An 18534-nucleotide genomic window follows, 5' to 3' on the forward strand; every position below is an offset into this window, starting at 1 on the left:
TGTGGAGCAAGCTCATAGACCATCACTAGGCCATGTGAGTCTGTGTAGATGAGAGAACCTGCCAAGTGAACATGTGTTGCTGTCTTTGTTGCAGTGTTGAGGCCAAGGAGGAGGCCAAGGCCAATCACCCCACAGCTGGTCTCACACTGTGATACACTACCATGACCTCCAGACAGACTGCTGTAGGGGAGACCACTGGTGTGTGTGAGTGTGTGTGTTGGTGTCTGGGTGTGTATAATTCTTATATATTTTTTCAATATTTTTTAAACCTCAACTCCAACATACTCTCCTGCATCCCGCCTCACCCAATGTGGTACAGTTCTCCTATTTTCTTTACTTTAGAATTGGAACCCCCAAAAGCAGCTAGCTAGCTAACTAGCTACTAGCTAGTAGTCAGCTAGTCACTGCTAGCGGTCATCAGCTAACCTTTAGCCCAGACAACTCCTTCCAGTCTGCACAGCACGATTCAACCCAGAGAAAACTGGACTCTTTTCCCCACATCCCCGGACTCCTACCGCTAGCTCTGAACCTTTTCACCTGGATCATCGCAGCTAGCTAGCTGCTATCCGAGTGGCTACTCCTGGCTATTGTCTCTGTACCGAAGCAAGCACCGTTTAGCCTGGAGCTAGCCTATGCTAGGCCCATCTCCCGGCTAGCTGAAGAGGTCCATCAGCCACTTCCTTGGGCTACAATACGTATTTTGCCAATTGGCCTGGATCCCATTTACTGCTGAAACGGAGCCCCGCCGATTCTTCACGACTGGTCTACCGACGTAATCCACCCGAGGGGGATTTCAACAGGCTTCTCCGTCACGACGTCCCCTGAATGCCCATCTGCTAGCCACAGCCAACTGGCTGTCTAAAGCATATCAGACTGTTGGCTGAATAGGTCCATCAGCCAATTTTCTTGGGCTACAATACCTATTTTTGCCAATTGGCCTGTACCCTTTTACTATACGGAGCCCTGCCGATCCATCACGATTCTTCTGCCGACGTAACCTCCCGAGGGGGCTACAACTGACTCTTGCATCGCAACGTCCCCCTAAGTCCCTTCTGCTAGCCTGCTAGCCCGGCCCGCTTAGCTACTCACTAGACCCCATGATCACTCGGCTACCCATGCCTCTCCCTAATGTCAATATGCCTTGTCCATTGCTATTTTGGTTAGTGATTATTGTCTAATTTCACGGTAGAGGCTCCAGCCCTGCTCAATATGCCTTAGCTAACCCTTTTGTTCCACCTCCCACAGATGCGGTGACCTCACCTGGTTCAAATGGTGCCTCTAGAGACAATACCTTTCTTATCGTCACTCAATGCCTAGATTTACCTCCACTGTATTCACATCCTACCATACCCTTGTCTGTACATTATGCCTTGAATTTATTCTTCCGTGCCCAGAAGCCTGCTCCTTTTACTCTCTGTTAAGAACGCACTAGACGACCCGTTCGTATAGCCTTTAACCGTACCCTTATCCTACTCCTCCTCTGTTCCTATGGTGATGTAGAGGTTAATCCAGGCCCTGCAGTGCCTAGCTCCACTCCCATTCCCCAGGTGCTCTCATTTGTTGACTTCTGTAACTGTAAAAGCCTTGGTTTCATGCATGTTAACATTAAAAGCCTCCTCCCTAAGTTTGTTTATTTCACTGCTTTAGCACACTCTGCCAATCTGGATGTCCTAGCAGTGTCTGAATCCTGGCTTAGGAAGGCCACCAAAAACCCTGAAATATCCATCCCTATCTATAACATTTTCCGACAAGACAGAACTGCCAAAGGGGGCAGAGTTGCAATCTACTGCAGAGATAGCCTGCAGAGTTCTGTCATACAATCCAGGTCTGTTCACAAACAATTTCAGCTTCTACTTTTTAAAATCCACCTTTCCAGAAACAAGTTTCTCACTGTTGCCGCTTGCTATTGACCACCTTCTACCCCCAGCTGTGCCCTGGACACTATATGTTAATTGATTGCCCCCAATCTATCTTCAGAGTTCGTACTGTTAGGTGACCTAAACTGGGACATGCCCTCAATCTCACACAAATGATCAATAAACCTACCAGGTACAACCCCAAATCAGTAAACACGGGCACCCTCATAGATATCATCCTAACCAACCTGTCCTCCTAATACACCTCTGCTGTCTTCAACCAGGATCTCAGAGATCACTGCCTCATTGCCTGCGTCCGTAATGGGTCTGCGATCAAGCGACCACCCCTCATCACTGTCAAACGCTCCCTAAAACAATTCAGCAAGGAGGCCTTTCTAATTGATCTGGCCCGGGTATCCTGGAAGGATATTGACCTCATTCCATCAGTAGAGGATGCCGGGTTATTCTTTAAAAGTGCTTTCATCACCATCATAAATAAGCATGCACCATTCAAAAAATGAAGAATCAGGAACAGATATAGCCCTTGGTTCACTCCAGACCTGACTGCCCTTGACCAGCACAAAAACATCCTGTGGCGTACTGCATTAGCAACAAATAGCACCCACGATATGCACATTTTTAGGGAAGTTAGGATATACACAGGCAGTTAGGAAAGTAAAGGCTAGCTTTTTCAAACAGAAATTTGCATCCTGTAGCACAAATTCCAAAACGTTCTGGGACACTGTAAAGTTTATGGGGAATAAGAGCACCTCCACCCAGCTTCCCACTGCACTGAGGCTAGGAAACACTGTCACCACCGATACATTTTTCTATGCCTGGCCATGCTTTCCACCTGGCTACCCCTACCCCTGCACCCCCCACAGCAACTTGCCCAAGCTTCTCCCATTTCTCATTCACCCAAATCCATATAGCCGATGTTCTGAAAGAGATGCAAAATCTGGACCCCTACAAATCAGCCAGGCTAGACATTCTGGACACTCTCTTTTTAAAATGATCTGCCAAAATTGTTGTAACCCCTATCACTAGCCTGTTCAACCTCTCTTTTGTATCGTCTGAGATCACCAAAGATTGGAAAGCTGCCGCAGTAATCCCCCGCTTCAAAGGGGAGACACTCTAGACCCAAACTGTTACAGACCTATATCTATCCTACCCTGCCTTTCTAAGGTCTTCAAAAGCCAAGTTAACAAACAGATCACCGACCATTTCTAATCCCACCATACCTTCTCCACTATGCAATCTGGTTTCCGAGCTGGACATGGGTGCACCTCAGCCATGCTCAAGGTCCTAAACGATATCATAACCGCCATCGATAAGAGACAATACTGTGCAGCTGTATTCATCGACCTGGCCAAGGCTTTTGACTCTGTCAATCCCCACATTCTTATCGTCAGACTCAACTGCCTTGGTTTCTCAAAGGACTGCCTCACCTGGTTCACCAACTACTTCACAGACAGACTTCAGTGTGTCAAATCGGAGGCCTGTTGTCCGGACCTCTGGCTGTCTCTATTGGGGCACCACAGGGTTCAATTCTCGGACCGACTCTTTTCTCTGTATACATCAATGATGTCGCACTTGCTGCGAGTGATTCTCTGATCCACCTCCACGCAGACGACACCATTCTGTATACATGTGGCCCTTCTTTGGACACTGTGTTAACTAACCTCCAGACAAGCTTCAGTGCCATTACAACTCTCCTTCCGTGGCCTCCAACTGCTCTTAAATGCAAGTAAAACTTTTTACATGCTCTTCAACCGATCGCTGCCCGCACCTGCCCGCCCATCCAGCATCTCTACTCTGGACGGTTCTGATTTAGAATATGTGGACAACTCCAAATACCTAGGTGTCTGGTTAGATTGTAAACTCTCCTTCCAGACTCACATTAATCATCTCCAATCCAAAATTAAATCTAGAATTGGCTTCATATTTCGCAACAAAGCATCCTTCACTCATGCTGCCAAACATACCCTCGTAAAATTGACTATCCTACCGATCCTTGACTTCGGCAATGTAATTTACAAAATAGCCTTCAACACTCTACTCAGCAAATTGGATGCAGTCTATCACAGTGCCATCCGTTTTGTCACCGAAGCCCCATATACTACCCACCACTGCGACCTGTATGCTCTCGTCGGCTGGCCCTCGCTTCATATTCGTCGCCAGACCCACTGGCTCCAGGTCATCTGTAACTCTTCTCAGCTCACTGGTCACCATAGCAGCACCCACCTGAAGCACTTGCTCCAGCAGGTATATTTCACTGGTCACCCCCAAAGCCAATTCCTCATTTGGCCGCCTTTCCTTACAGTTCTCTGCTGCCAATGACTGGAACATATTCCAAAAATCACTGAAGCTGGAGACTCATATCTCCCTCTCTAACTTTAAGCACCAGCTGTCAGAGCAGCTCACAGATCACTGCACCTGTACATAGCCCATCTGTAAATAGCCCATCCAACTACCGCATCCCCATACCGTTATTATTTTTTTTCTCCTTTGCACCCCAGTATCTCTACTTGCACATTCATCTTCTGCATATATATCACTCCAGTGTTAAATTGCTGGACGTGTGTGGTGGTGTGTGTGTGTTTGTGTGTTTGTGTGGCTGTGTGGATGTGTGTGTAGGGGAGTCAGTTGGTGTGTGTGTGTGGGTGAGAGTTTTGGGGTGAGGTTCTGTGTGTCTTAGTGGGTGTTTGTGTGTGTGTGTTGTTTAGAAACAGGACTATGTAAGGGAAAGAGAGTCCTTGTTCAATGAAGCATGAAATAATACACAACACAACAAAATAAACATGCCAAAAAACTGTGAAGAATAATTCAACACTGGAGACATTGTGGTTGCGTGTTTGGCTAAGTTCAAACTAGTGATTTGTCTGTGTTGTGTCTGTCTGGTCAAATCTTAGAGAGCAGAAGAAAAATGATAAAAATATGGGTGTAGAGAGGGTTAAGTACAGACAGAAAGTCTGAAAGAATCATGTTTCCCCAGTCTTTGCAGAAGCATTATGACTAAAAAGGCCCCAGAACACATCACATTGATACCAGTGGAGGCTCCTCAGAGAAGGAAGGGGAGGACCATCCTCCTCAGTGAATTTCATTAAAATAAAAAGTGAAAAAAAAGTGATGCTTTTTTAGATAAAACTATACTAAATAGATTCACATGTCAACCAAATAATAGATTAAAACACACATTTTGCAATAAAATTGTCTACAGTAGCCTCAACAGCACTCTTTAGGGTATCACCATGGTGTAGCCGGAGAACAGCTACCTTCAGTCTTCATCTGGGTACATTGACTTCATTACAAAACCTAGGAGGCGCATGGTTCTCACCACCTTACACAGTAATTGTGATAACTTCTGGATGACCTCCTCCAACCTATCAGAGCTCTTGCAGCATGAACTGACATGTTGTCCACCCAATCAAAGGATCAGAGAATGAATCTAATAATGAAAGCATTAGCTACAGCTAGCTACCACTGCAGTGCATAACGTTTGGTGAGTAGTTGACTCAAAGAGAAAGAAAGACAAGAGGTTTGAACAAATGTATTTAATTTAAAAATGAAGGAGAAGCAAGCGAGAGCTAGCTATATTTCATAGTATTTTTTTCACTTTCACTTAGCTAGCGAAGGCAGCTAGCTAGTTTAACATATGTTAGCTACACTGGATCTCTTCCAAGCTTTTGGTTTTATTAATTATGTGATCATGCTGTTTGTATGTGGCTGTTATGAAAGTTAACTGTGTTTGCGTGTGATCAGGGGTGTATTCATTCCGCCAATTCTGTTGACAAACATTTCTCAAAAGGAAGCAAACAGAACCAAATGGGGATAAACATACCTGAATTTGTCCAATAGAAACTCTCATTTTCAACTGTTGGGCTAATGATTACACCCTAGATCAGCTAGATGCAGGCAAGAGTGTGTAAGGCGATATTGAATTGGTCAATGTTTTGTTACCTTCTTCACTCACATTTTTCTCTCGACATTTTTACATTGTACATTTTAGTATTTTAGCAGGCACTCTTATCCAGAGTGACTTAGCTAGTGTATTCATATTTAGACAGCCAGGTGGGACAACTGCATATCATAGGCAAAGAAAGTAAATTTTTCCTAAATAATGTAGCTATCGGTTATTTTGTGTGTGTGTGGGGGTGGGGGGGTTGAGGTGAATAGGATGATTATTTAAGATACTCTTTGAAGAGATAGGGTTTCAGATGTCTTCGGAAGATGGAATGGACTCTGTTGTTGTCCTACCATTGGGTGACTCGACCTGTGCACCTACGTTGTAAACTTTCATTCGTAGGCTAGGTTGTAGCAACCTCATGATGGGCATAGGGAAAATATGAGTATCATGTAGTAGTCTAAACCTATCGATGTTACATTGAGCTGGGTGAATGGAATATTAATGACAGTCATCCAATATGCTGTAATAGAAATAAGGTCATGTTCATAAAACAAATAATCGCCCTCCCACATCTTAAACGGCACCGATCGTCACTGAATGATACGTGTCCTGAGTGACTATGAATGAAAGCATAATACACTGAAAAAAAATATAAGCTCAACATGTAAAGTTCTGATCCCATGTCTCATAAGCTGAAATAAAAGATCCCTGGGGTGGCAGGGTATCCTTGTGGTTAGAGCGTTGGACTAGTGACCGGAAAGTTACAAGTTCAAATCCCCAAGCTGACAAGGTACAAATCTGTCGTTCTGCCCCTGAACAGGCAATTAACCCACTGTTCCTAGGCCGTCATTGAAAATAAGAATTTGTTCTTAACTGACTTGCCTAGTTAAATAAAGGTTAAAAAAAGGTTATAAAGGTTATAAAAAAAAAAAGGTTATAAAAAAAATAAAAAGTCAGCTGGTTCCAAAGCTCAGATCAATAACCCAAACCAAAAATGTTCCATATGCACAAATAGCTTATTTGTCCAAAAATGTTGGCCCACATTTGTTTACATCCATGTTCTTTGCCAAGATAATCCATCCACCTGACAGGTGTGGCATATCAAAAAGCTGATTAAACAGCATGATCATTACACAGGTGCACCTTGTGCTGGGGACAATAAAAGGCCACTAAAATGCGCAGTTTTGCCACACAATACAATGCCACAGATATCTGAAGTTTGACTGCAGGAATGTCTATCCAGAGCTGTTGCCTGAGAATTTAATGTTAATTTATCTACCATAAAGCCACCTCCAAAGTTGTTTTAGAGAATTTGACAGTATGTCCAACTGGCCTCACAACCACAGACCACGTGTATGGTGTTGAGTGGGTAAGCAGTTTGCTGATGTCAACGTTGTGAACATAGTGCCCTATGGTGGCGGTTTGGTTATGGCATGGGCAGGCATAAGCTACGGACAACGAACACAATTGCATTTTATCAACGGTCATGTGAAGGCCATTTGAATGCACAGAGATACCGTGACGAGATCCTGAGGCCCATTGTGAGGCAAATATCTTTTACGTTATCTGTGACCAACAGATGCATATCTGAAAATCAAATAAAACGTTACTGGTCACATACACATACACATACACATGTTATTGCGGGTGTAGCAAAATGCTTGTGAGTCTAGCTCCAACAGCGCAGTAATATCTTATAATTCACAACAAGGACAATAAGGAATATATAAATGCTAGGATGAGCAATGTCAGAGGGCATACACTAAAATACAGTCAAATAGAATACAGTATATACATATTAGATGAGTAAAGCAAAAATATGTAAACATTATTAAAGTGACTAGTGTTCCATTATTAAAGTGGCCAGTGATTTCAAGTCAATGTATATAGGGCATCAGACTCTAAGGTTCAGGGTTACGTAATTGGGGGGAAGCCGCCTAGTGATGTCTGTTTAACAGTCTGATGGCCTTGAGGTCCCCGCTTTGATGCACCTGTACTGACCTCACCTTCTGGATGATATCGGGGTGAACAGGGAGTGGCTCGGGTGGTTGTTGTCCTTGATGATCTTTTTGGCCTTCCTGTGACATCGGGTGCTGTAGGTGTCCTGGAGGGCAGTTAGTTTGCGTTGGACAGACCACACCACCCTCTGGAGAGGGCGGTGCAGTTTCCGTACCAGGCAGTGATACAGCCCGACAGGATGCTCTCAATTGTGCATCTGTAAAAGTTTGTTAGGGTTTTAGGTGCCAAGACACATTTCTTCAGCCTCCTGAGGTTGTCTGTGCGGGTGGACCATTTCAAATCGTCAGTGATGTGTACGCCGAGGAACTTGAAGCGTTCCACCTACTCCACTGTGGTCCTGTCAATGTGGATAGGGGAGTGCTCCCTCTGCTGTTTCCTGAAGTCCACGATCAGTACCTTTTGTTTTGTTGACATATAGTCAGAGGTTATTTTCCTGGCACCACACTCCCAGGGTACTCACCTCCTCCCTGTAGACTGTCTCGTCATTGTTGGTAATCAGGCTTACTACTGTCATCTGAAAACTTGATGATTGAGTTGGAGGTGTGCGTGGCCACGCAGTCATGAGTGAACAGGGAGTACAGGAGGGGGCTGAGCACGCACCCTTGTGGGGCCCCTGTGTTGAAGATCATCAAACTGGAGGTGTTGTTTCCTAACTTCAACACCTTTGGGGTGGCCCGTCAGGAAGTCCATGAACCATTTGCACAGGGCGGGGTTCAGACCCAGGGCCCCGAGCTTAATGGTGAGCTTGGAGGGTACTATGGTGTTGAATGCTGAGCTATAGTTTTTGAACAGCATAAGTATTCCTCCTCTCTTACATAAGTATTCCTCTTGTCCAGATGGGATAAGGCAGTGTGCAGTGCGATGTCGATTGCATCGTCCGTGGATCTATTGTGGCGGTAAGCAAATTGACGTGGGTCTAGGGTGTCAGGTAAGGTAGAGGTGATATGATCCTTAACTAGCCTCTCTAAGCACTTCATGACGACAGAAGTGAGTGCTACGGGGCGAGTCATTTAGTTCAGTTACCTTAGCTTTCTTGGGTATCTGTATTGGCTGATGTAAAAAGGGCTTTATAAATACATTTGATTGAATGATTGTATTCCCAGTCATGTGAATTCCATAGATTAGGGCCTAATTCATTAATTTAAATCAACTGATTTCCTTATGAACTGTAACTTAGTAAAATCTTTGAAATTGTTGCATTTTGTGTTTATATTTTTGTTTAGTATACAGTACCATTTATAATGTGTATAGTACTCTGGAAAAAATGTACTTGTCAGTTAGTTTGAAAACCTTTTTTCAATGGGTTACCGTGCCGACTCCATTTGGATACAGTTTGTTAAAGAGCGGTGCCAGAAAATGTCAAGATACGTTCTGTTGAACAACGGCAGCAGGCGGCATCAAAGCTTAATCCTGTACGCCATTGTGCTAACAGTAGGAAGCAGAACAAAGTGTTTCTGTGTCTGCACCGTTGTGGTGACTTCTGTTGCAGACAGCTTCTCCCACTCTCGTTTGCGGAAGAATTGAGTGTGAAAAGTCGCTAAATGCTTTTAAAACCATAGAAATCCTCAGTGTCAAAACTTCTTAAAGCCAGCCCGAAAAGTAGCTGAACGTGTTGCTAGCCTCTTTTACCAATAAAAGTTGCTGGAAAGGTTGGAAAACTTGCTAAATATAGCGACAGTCACTCAATAGGCAACACTGAAAACGTTCCTGGGAGTCTGTGTCACCGTGGTAACCGGAGGGTAGTATTATGTTATATAAGGTGATGATGCAGTAGCCTATCACGGGTCACCTGTCACATGCCTATTTTTCAATTTTGAAGAAAGAACAGTACAATATAAAAGTCACCTGTCACAAGCCTGTCCCTCCACGTTAACCCTGCAGTGACAGCCACCATCCAGCACAGAGCAGACGCCCACACTGCCCCTACGGTCACAGTCACACAACCTGTGGAGAGACAATAACAACATCCAGTAAAGGTAAAAGGTTAGCCAGGGGCCAAACTGCTTATGACTGGGGTCATAACATCATGAGACACTTACTGTAGGTTAAGACAGAGGTAAGAAAATCAGAATTCATATTTGTTTGGGTATTTTGTTTTGTGTCTCTGTTTCACATGTTCACATTGATTAATTACTCTGGCAAGGATTGTTTAGTCTTTGCTTGCTCTCTTTTCACACACACACACACACACACACACACACACACACACACACACACACACACACACACACACACACACTGAAAACAGCCTGATCACCAGACCGTGATTGGTTAGGTGGGGTCGCAAGCTGTGTCAATCAAAAGCTTTGTTCTATGATAACATGTTTGATCACCTTCATTGATTGATTGTTTTCCTTCAGAACTGTAACACAGAATCAATATTTTAACAAGGTTGCTATTAAGAATAATTCAATTATCCCATGGGCAGGCTTCTACTCTGCTCAGCTCCACTGGCCTGTGTAATTCACACCTCACTTCAGATCAGCACACTGGTAGACTGAGGAAGGTGATGGAGGGAGAGAGGGATGGAGGGAGACAGAGATGGATGGAGAGGAAGAGGGAGGAGGGAAAAGGAAAGTTTGTGTGTTCTTGTCTGTGTGAGAGTGAAAAACAGAGCAAGCATACCATGCCCACACACCTGTACATGTCTAAGTGTGTTTCTCCATATGCTTATAAGGATCGCCCCCTTTTTTTCCAATCTTTGCCTAAAATGACATACCCAAATATAACTGTCTGTAGCTTAGGCACTGAAGCAAGAATATGCATATTCTTGGTACCATTTGAAAGGAAACACTTTAAAGTTTGTGGAAATGGGAAAGAAAAAGCAACCATTCTTTGTATTTTTTTTGTACCATCACCTTTGAAATGCAAGAGAAAGGCCATAATATATTATCCCAGCCCAGGTGCAATTTACATTTTGACAATTAGATGGCAGCAGTGTATGAGCAAAGTTTTAGACTGATCCAATAAACCATTGCATTTCTGTTCAAAATGTTGTTTCAAGACTGCACAAATGTGCCTAATTTGTTTATTAATAAGTTTTCATGTTCAAAATTGTGCACTCTCCTCAAACAATAGCATGGCATTCTTTCACTGTAATAGCTACTGTAAATGGGACAGTGCAGTTAGATTAACAAGAATTTAAGCTTTCTGCCAATCAGATATAGTGGGGCAAAAAGTATTTAGTCAGCCACCAATTGTGCAAGTTCAACCACTTAAAAAGATGAGAGGCCTGTAATTTGCATCATAGGTACACTTCAACTATGACAGACAAAATGAAAAAAAAAAACAGAAAATCACATTGTAGGATTTTCAATGAATTTATTTGCAAATTATGGTGGAAAATAAGTCAATAACAAAAGTTATTGTGTTGTTATGGTGACCAGTGAGCTGAGATAAGGCGGAGCTTGACCTAGCAAATACTTATAGATGACCTGGAGCCAGTGGGTCTGGGGATGAATTTGTAGCGAGGGCCAGCCGACGAGAGCATACAGATCTCAGTGGTGCGTGGTATATGGGGCTTTGGTGACAAAACGGATGGCACTGTGGTAGACTGCATCCAGTTTTCTGAGAAGAGTGTTGGAGGATATTTTTTAATTGACATCGCTGAAGTCGAGGATTGGTAGGATAGTCAGTTTTATGAGGGTATGTTTGGCAGCGTGAGTGAAGGAGGCTTTGTTGCGAAATAGGAAGCCAATTCTAGATTTAATTTTGGATTGGAGATGTTTAATATGAGTCTGGAAGGAGAGTTTACAACATAGCCAGACACCTAGGTATTTGTAGTTGTCCACATGTTCTAAGTCAGAACCGTCCAGAGTAGTGATGCTAGTACTGTTTACTATATCAAGGGGATAGGAATACGTATTGTTTACTATCTCAAGGGGATATAGGTGGGTACTGTTTACTATATTAAGGGGATATGAATGGTTTCTGTTTACTATATTGGGGGATAGGTGTAGGTACTGTTTACTATATCAACAACTTTACTATCTAGGTGCTCTTTACTATCTCAAGGGGATAGGAGGTACTGCGTACTATATTAAAGGGATATGAGTAAGTTCTGTTTACTCTATTAAGGGGACAGGAGTAGGTACCATTTACTATATTAGGGGATAGGTGTTGGTACTGTTTACAATATAAAGGGAATAGGTTTAGGGGTTCTTTGCTATCTCAAGGGGATAGGAGGAGGTACTGTTCACTTTATCAAGGGGATAGGAGTGGGTACTGTTTACTATATCAAGGGGACATGAGTACTATAGTAAAGGGATATCAAGGGGAAAGGAGTGGGTACTGTTTACTATACCAACTGGATTGGAGAGGGACTTGATTACTATATGAAGGTGACAGGAGGAGGTACTGTTTTTCTATATTAATGGGATTAATAGTTGTAGGTACTGTTTACTCAAGGGGAAAGGTGCCTCCACCTAAACAGTACCTACAACTATCCCATTAATATAGAAAAACAGTACCTCCTTTACTATATCAAAGGGATTAGAGTGGGTACTTGTTTTTTTTAACCAAGTCAGTTATGAACAAATTCTTATTTTCAATGACGGCCTAGGAACAGGGGCAGAACAACAGATTTGTACCTTGTCAGCTCGGGGATTTGAACTTGCAACCTTGCGGTTACTAGTCCAACGCTCTAACCACTAGGCTACCCTTCCGCCCCACTATTTTTACTATATCAAGGGGATAAGACTGGGTACTGTATACTAAATCAACGGGTTAGGAGTGGGAATTAATTACTCTATTAAGGGTATAGAAGTACTGTTTACTATATGAATGGGACAGGTGTAGGTACTATTTACTATATAAAGGGGATAGGAGTATGTGCTTTTTACTATATGAAGGGCTTTGGAGTAGGTACTGTTACTAGATTAAGGGGATAGGTGTAGGTACTGTTTACTAGATTAAGGGGATAGGTGTAGGTGTAGGTACTGTTTACTAGATTAAGGGATAGGTGTAGGTACTGTTTACTGTAGCAAGGGGATAGGATTACGAACTGTTTACTAAATTCAGAAGATAGGAGTGGGTGCTGTTTACTTTATCAAAGGGATCGGTGTTGGATTGTTTACTATATCAAGGGGCTAGGTGTTGGTCCTGTTTACTATTTCAAGGGGATAGGAGGAGGTACTGTTTTCTATACCAAGGGGATAGGAGTATGTGATATTTACTATATCAAGGGCATTGGTGTAGTTACTGTTTACTTTACTAAGGGGATAGGAGGAGTTACCTTTTACTAAATTAAGAGGATAGTTGTAGGTAATGTTTAGTATATCAATGGGATAGGTGTAGGTTTTGTTTACTATCTCAAGGGGATAGGAGGAGGTACTGCTTATGACATTAAGGGGATATGAGTATGTGCTGTTTAGTAAATCAAGGGGATTAGGAGTAGGTGCTGTTTCCTATATTAAACGACCTCCCACTCTGTCTGCTGTATTCTCTCTTTGTTCTTGTTTCCTTATTAGGATGACGGTGGGCGGAGTTGGGAGAGTCGTCAGCTACATGGGAAACACATGGGCCCGGTGTCTCCCAGGATAAATACACCACTTCCCCATTCATGGAGGAGACTCTCTCCATGCAGACACCTTTATAGATTTTGTTGTGTTTCTTGGTGTTTTTTTGGTTGTTTGCGTTAGCATCTTTCAACACCCTGCATTATCCCATTCATGCATGCTAAACACTCACTTACACTACTGATTACTGATTACACACACCATTGTATATTATACTTAATTACTTTATTTAATAAATATATTTTGTTACTCCTTATCTCCACGTTGTCTCCATTTTGTTACGGGCTTTGAGCCGGTTTGTGACAAGTGGGGTCTCATCCGGGATTTTTGAACGTATTGGTTTGGGAGAACGTGGAGGTACGTGTTTGGTTTGTATATTTTGTTTGAGTTTGATAGGCCCAGTATTGGTTGCCTTTGTTGTTTGGTTTGTGTGCTGCGTTGGAGAGTATAATGGTTAGTTTCCAGGCCCTGTCCAGTCTGAACTCTTGTTCTACTTTCTGTTGGGACATCAGTCTGAGGAGGTGAGTAATCGGCTGTGTACCTCGGGGGGGGGAGATTTGGGTAGGGTAGTGGAACTTGCTACCCGGAGCTATAGCATTTTTCCCCTGATAGGCTTAGCGACGTGTTTCATTTTTGAATATGTTGGGCATGGTTAATGTTTGTTATTTTTGTGTGGTGTCTGTAGACTGAGCAGTTGTCTCGGGGGCACATCCGTGGCTTGGTGGAATTTTCCTTGCCAGCGGGCTACTGTGCATAAATTCCCACCGCAAATCCGCACGAAGACTATGGTTGAGTTATTGTAGGTTTTGGGGAAGCTTTGTATCTCATCTCTCTTCTGTGGTGCTCAGGGTGATTGTCATTTCTCGGGTTGTGGTCTGGTGTGCTCAGCAGAGGGGAAGAGTGAGATTTTCTTTTTCTTGTAACTATGGCGTCTTATGTAGATGAGTTCATTCGCATTCCATCAGAGGAATTGTTAGAATTAGGTACTAAAGAACAGCTGTTGAAGGTCGCTGAACACTACAAGGTTGAAATTAGTGATAAATGTCTAAATAATTATATTAGGTTGATATTGAAGGCCAATCTGATGGAGTGGTATTCTTGAAGTTACCACTGGGCCAGCCTCTGCTGAGGACTCGTCGTCTCCCCGTAACGTTACAATGGCCATTCCATCGGTTAGTCCTAGTAGTCTTCTTTTTGAACAGCAGAAAGAACTGCTTCTGTTACAGCTGGAGCATGATCGTGAGAAGCTAGAGCATGATCGGCAGCATGATCGTGAGAAGCTAGAGCATGATCGGCAGCATGATCGTGAGAAGCTAGAGCATGATCGGCAGCATGATCGTGAGAAACTAGAGCATGATCGGCAGCATGATCGTGAGAAGCTAGAGCATGATCGTGTAACGTATGAAAAGGAATTGCCATTTAAAGAAGATTTGGAGCGTGCTAAAATCAAGTTGCAATAGGAACGGATAGAGTTGGTTAGGGAAGGAAAGATCTCAGGGGAGAGTTTGTTCTGGGAAGGTGACCCAGGTATACCTAGGGGTCGTTCCTCTTTTGGTCGTGCCCCGGACACATTTGATATTGTTGGGAACTTACGGTTATTGCCTCAGTTTAATGAAAAGGTGTTGTTTGAGTGTGTTGCTGACGCTAGGAGTTGGCTTGATTCTGACCGCACTTTAATGTTGCAGTGTGTGCTGACTGGTAAAGCGCAGGAAGCATATTCAGCTCTTAGTGTACACGACAGTGCCAGTTATGATGAGGTTAAAATGGCTGTGTTACAGATTTATGAATTGGTCCCTAAGGCTTACCGCCAACGATTTAGAACTTTTAAAAAGGAATGATAAACAGACTCATGTTGAGTTTGCGCGAGAATTATCTTTAGAGTTTAATCGCTGGTGTTCCGCCTCTGCAGTTGTGACTTTCCAAGGGCTGTGTGATCTGATTATGTTAGAGCAATTTAAGGACACAATCCCTGATCGTATTGCCACGTATATTAACGAATGAAAAGTAAAGAATGTCGCTGAAGCTGCTGTTTTAGCGGACGAGTATGTGTTGACACACAAGTGTCTTTGCAGAGCCCCGTATTCGGAATGAGTGGGGTGTTCGATACTTTGGCTCATGGGCAGAGTTCTATTCAACTAGGGTTGAACCTGACTCCCGTGGTAAAGCTGACTTTGGGGTTCAAGGTTCAGGTTTAGGTCATTGGAAAAACGAATGTCCACTCCTCAGGTCAAAGAGTGCTTACGCTAAATCTAAGCCTACCGCGTTAGCTACGCCTGTTCCACATCAGTTCACTCATCACTCATTGCCTCAGGCCCAGGAGCATGTGAAAGTCCATATTGATCCAGACTATTTACCTTTCATTACGGAAGGTTTTGTGTCTATGTTAGGAAGTAAGGACCTAGTGCCAGTGAAGATCCTGATTCACAGTTGCCTCTGAATCACCTGCATTGCTTGCTGTTTGGGGTTTTAGGCTGGGTTTCTGTACAGCACTTTGAGATATCAGCTGATGTACGAAGGGCTATATAAATAAATGTGATTTGTTACCCTTTTCTGCTGAGACTGGTTCGGGGAATAGTGTTCTAATTAGGGGAATAGGTTTGAACACTGTCAGTTCCATTGCATAAACTGATGTTGGATTGTGGGCTGGTGAAGGGTGAAGTTGTTGTGGGGGTGCATCCTTCGTTGCCTATTGAGGGTATCGACGTTATCCTTGGGAATAACTTGGCTGGTGAGCGTGTATGGCCTGTCGTGTTTCCATCTCTAGTGGTTTCCACTAAGCCGTCATTTGTTGGGATTCCTGATGAGAATGTACAGAGTTTCCCAGAGGTGTTCTCTGCATGTGCAGTGACACGTTCTATGAGCCGTGGCGAACTGGTCACTGCGCCGACTAATGATAATAATACAAATAAGTATGTCACTGTTTTCCCTGTTATTCCATTATCTGTAACCCGCTCAGATCTAATCACTGCGCAACAGCATGACCCCACATTAGAAAAGTTGCGTGACCAAATTCTGCCTGTGGAACAGTTGGGAGATGTCGCCCATGGCTATTTTCTCCAAGAGCATGTCCTGATGAGAGAGTGGGTGTCTTATGGTAGTTGTTTTCTGGGGGAGGCAATTAGTCAGGTTGTTGTACCAGTTAAGCTTCGTGAGTTGGTGTTGGCAACTTCTCACAACGACGTTGCTGGACATATTGGGGTGAGGAAAACCTACAATCGTATATTAAGACATTTCTTTTGGCCTAGATTAAAGAGGGATGTTTCTGATTTTATCAAAACTTGTCACACCTGTCAATTAACTGGTAAACCTAATCAAGCTTGTTTCCTGTACTCAGCCAACCTTTTGAGTATCTGATTATTGACTGTGTGGGTCCTCTTCCTCGTTCTAAAAAGGGTAGTAGTTACCTGTTCACTGTGATGTCAGACCACTAGGTTTCCTGCTGCCTATCCTCTCCGATCTATCACGACTAAGTCTGTGTTAAAAGCTTTGACTCAGTTTCTCTCACTGTTTGGAATCCCTAAGGTCATTCAGAGTGATCAAGGATCTAATTTCACCTCTAATCTGTTTAGTCAGGTTCTTCAACAGCTCCATATTACACACAATTTGTCTAGCGCCTATCACGCGCAAAGTCAAGGAGCACTTGAGTCTTTGTTGAGAGCTTATTGTACTGAGATGGATACGGATTGGGAGGAGGGGTTGCCTTGTTCACTGTTAGCCGCTAGGGAGGTTTCACAGGAGAGTACGGGTTTCAGTCCAAATGACCTTGTGTTTGGACATAGGGTGCGTGGACTTTTATCTGTTCTCCAGGATGACTGGAAGTCTCCCGAGCCTCCTCAGTCCCTGTTATCGTATGTGTGTGATTTCCGGCGACGCCTGTACGCCGCTGGTGAAATGGCTAAAGAGAAGTTATTAATTTCACAGGAGAGGATGAAGGGCATATTTGAACTCCGAACTGAGCCTCGTCACTTTAGTCCGGGTGACCAGGTTCTTGCTCTGCTGCCAATTGTTGGTTCTCCTTTTCAAGCCAAGTTTCAAGGTCCATATACAGTGGTGAGCCAGTACACTGAGCAAAATTATCTAGTTGCCACTCCAGAACGGAGGAAAGCACACCAGCTGTGCCATGTAAATTTGTTAAAACCCTATTATGCACGTTCCTCTGAGACTGAACAGTGGTAGTCTACAGAGGATGGTAAAACCTGTTATTTTGGCTGATACCGTTGTTTCCTTGGGTTCTTGTCATGCTAGATCTGTGCATGAGGAGGAAGATATTCCTTGTCCTGACGGTTGTATATTGCAGGGTAGATTGAAAAATTCAGAGACACTGTATATTTTAGACAGTCTTCTCACTCACCTACCTATTGATGGGCGGAAAGAGATGGTTGGTCTGATTCAGAGATTTCCAGGTTTGTTTTCTGATAAACCTACACGTACAAACTTAATAGAACATGATATTGACATTGGAGATGCTGACCCCATTCGTCAGCGGTTCTATAGAGTTTCTTCAGAGAAACTGCGTTGTCTGGATGCTGAGGTCAGGTACATGCTGGAGAGTAAGATAGCAGAGCCTTCTTTCTCCAGTTGGGCTTCTCCCTGTAACTTGGTCAGTAAACTGGATGGAACAAGCCAATTTTGTACAGACTACCATAAGGTAAACAGTGTCAAAGCCAGATTAATTTCCTCTTCCTCGGATGGAGGACTGTGTTGATCAAGTCAGTGCAGCTAAGTTTGAGCAAATTTGACCTGTTAAAAGGCTATTGGCAGGTGCCACTGACGACTAGGGCACGTGAAATCTCTGCCTTTATTACACCCTTTGGTCTGTACTCGTATTCGGTTATGAGTTTCGGTCTGCGTAATGCACCTGCCACTTTTCAGCGACTTATGAACAGGGTTGTCGCCGGTCTGACCGAGTGCGCTGTTTATTTGGACGATGTAGTGATATATGCAGATACTTGGGAAGAACATATGTCCCGTATTCAAGCCTTGTTCAAACGTCTGGCTGCGGCTCGCCTCACGATCAATCTGGCTAAATGTGAGTTTGCGCAGGTGACTGTTACATACCTTGGAAAGGTGGTTGGGCAGGGTGAAGTGTGTCCTGTTCGGGCTAAAGTGGTAGCTATTGATGCTTTTCCACCACCAACTACTAAAAAGGAACTGATGCGTTTCTTGGGCATGATTGGTTATTACCGTAGTTTTTGTAATAACTTCTCTACTGTGGTCGCTCCCTTGATAGATATGC

At 43.5% G+C, this 18534-nt stretch overlaps 1 protein-coding gene across 1 annotated transcript in view; it reads right to left on the reverse strand.

Annotated features, from left to right (window-relative positions):
• The window catches only part of LOC139409644 (laminin subunit gamma-3-like), a 192744-nt gene that overhangs the window by 110531 nt on the left and 63679 nt on the right, over positions 1 to 18534 (reverse strand). The window contains exon 7 of the mRNA XM_071155064.1: positions 9628 to 9726. Within this exon, the coding sequence (XP_071011165.1) occupies positions 9628 to 9726 (99 nt within the window). The remainder of the gene's footprint in view (positions 1 to 9627; positions 9727 to 18534) is intronic.

This window comes from Oncorhynchus clarkii, chromosome 5 (assembly GCF_045791955.1).
Source record: "Oncorhynchus clarkii lewisi isolate Uvic-CL-2024 chromosome 5, UVic_Ocla_1.0, whole genome shotgun sequence".
In the NCBI taxonomy this organism is placed as follows: Eukaryota; Metazoa; Chordata; class Actinopteri; order Salmoniformes; family Salmonidae; genus Oncorhynchus; species Oncorhynchus clarkii.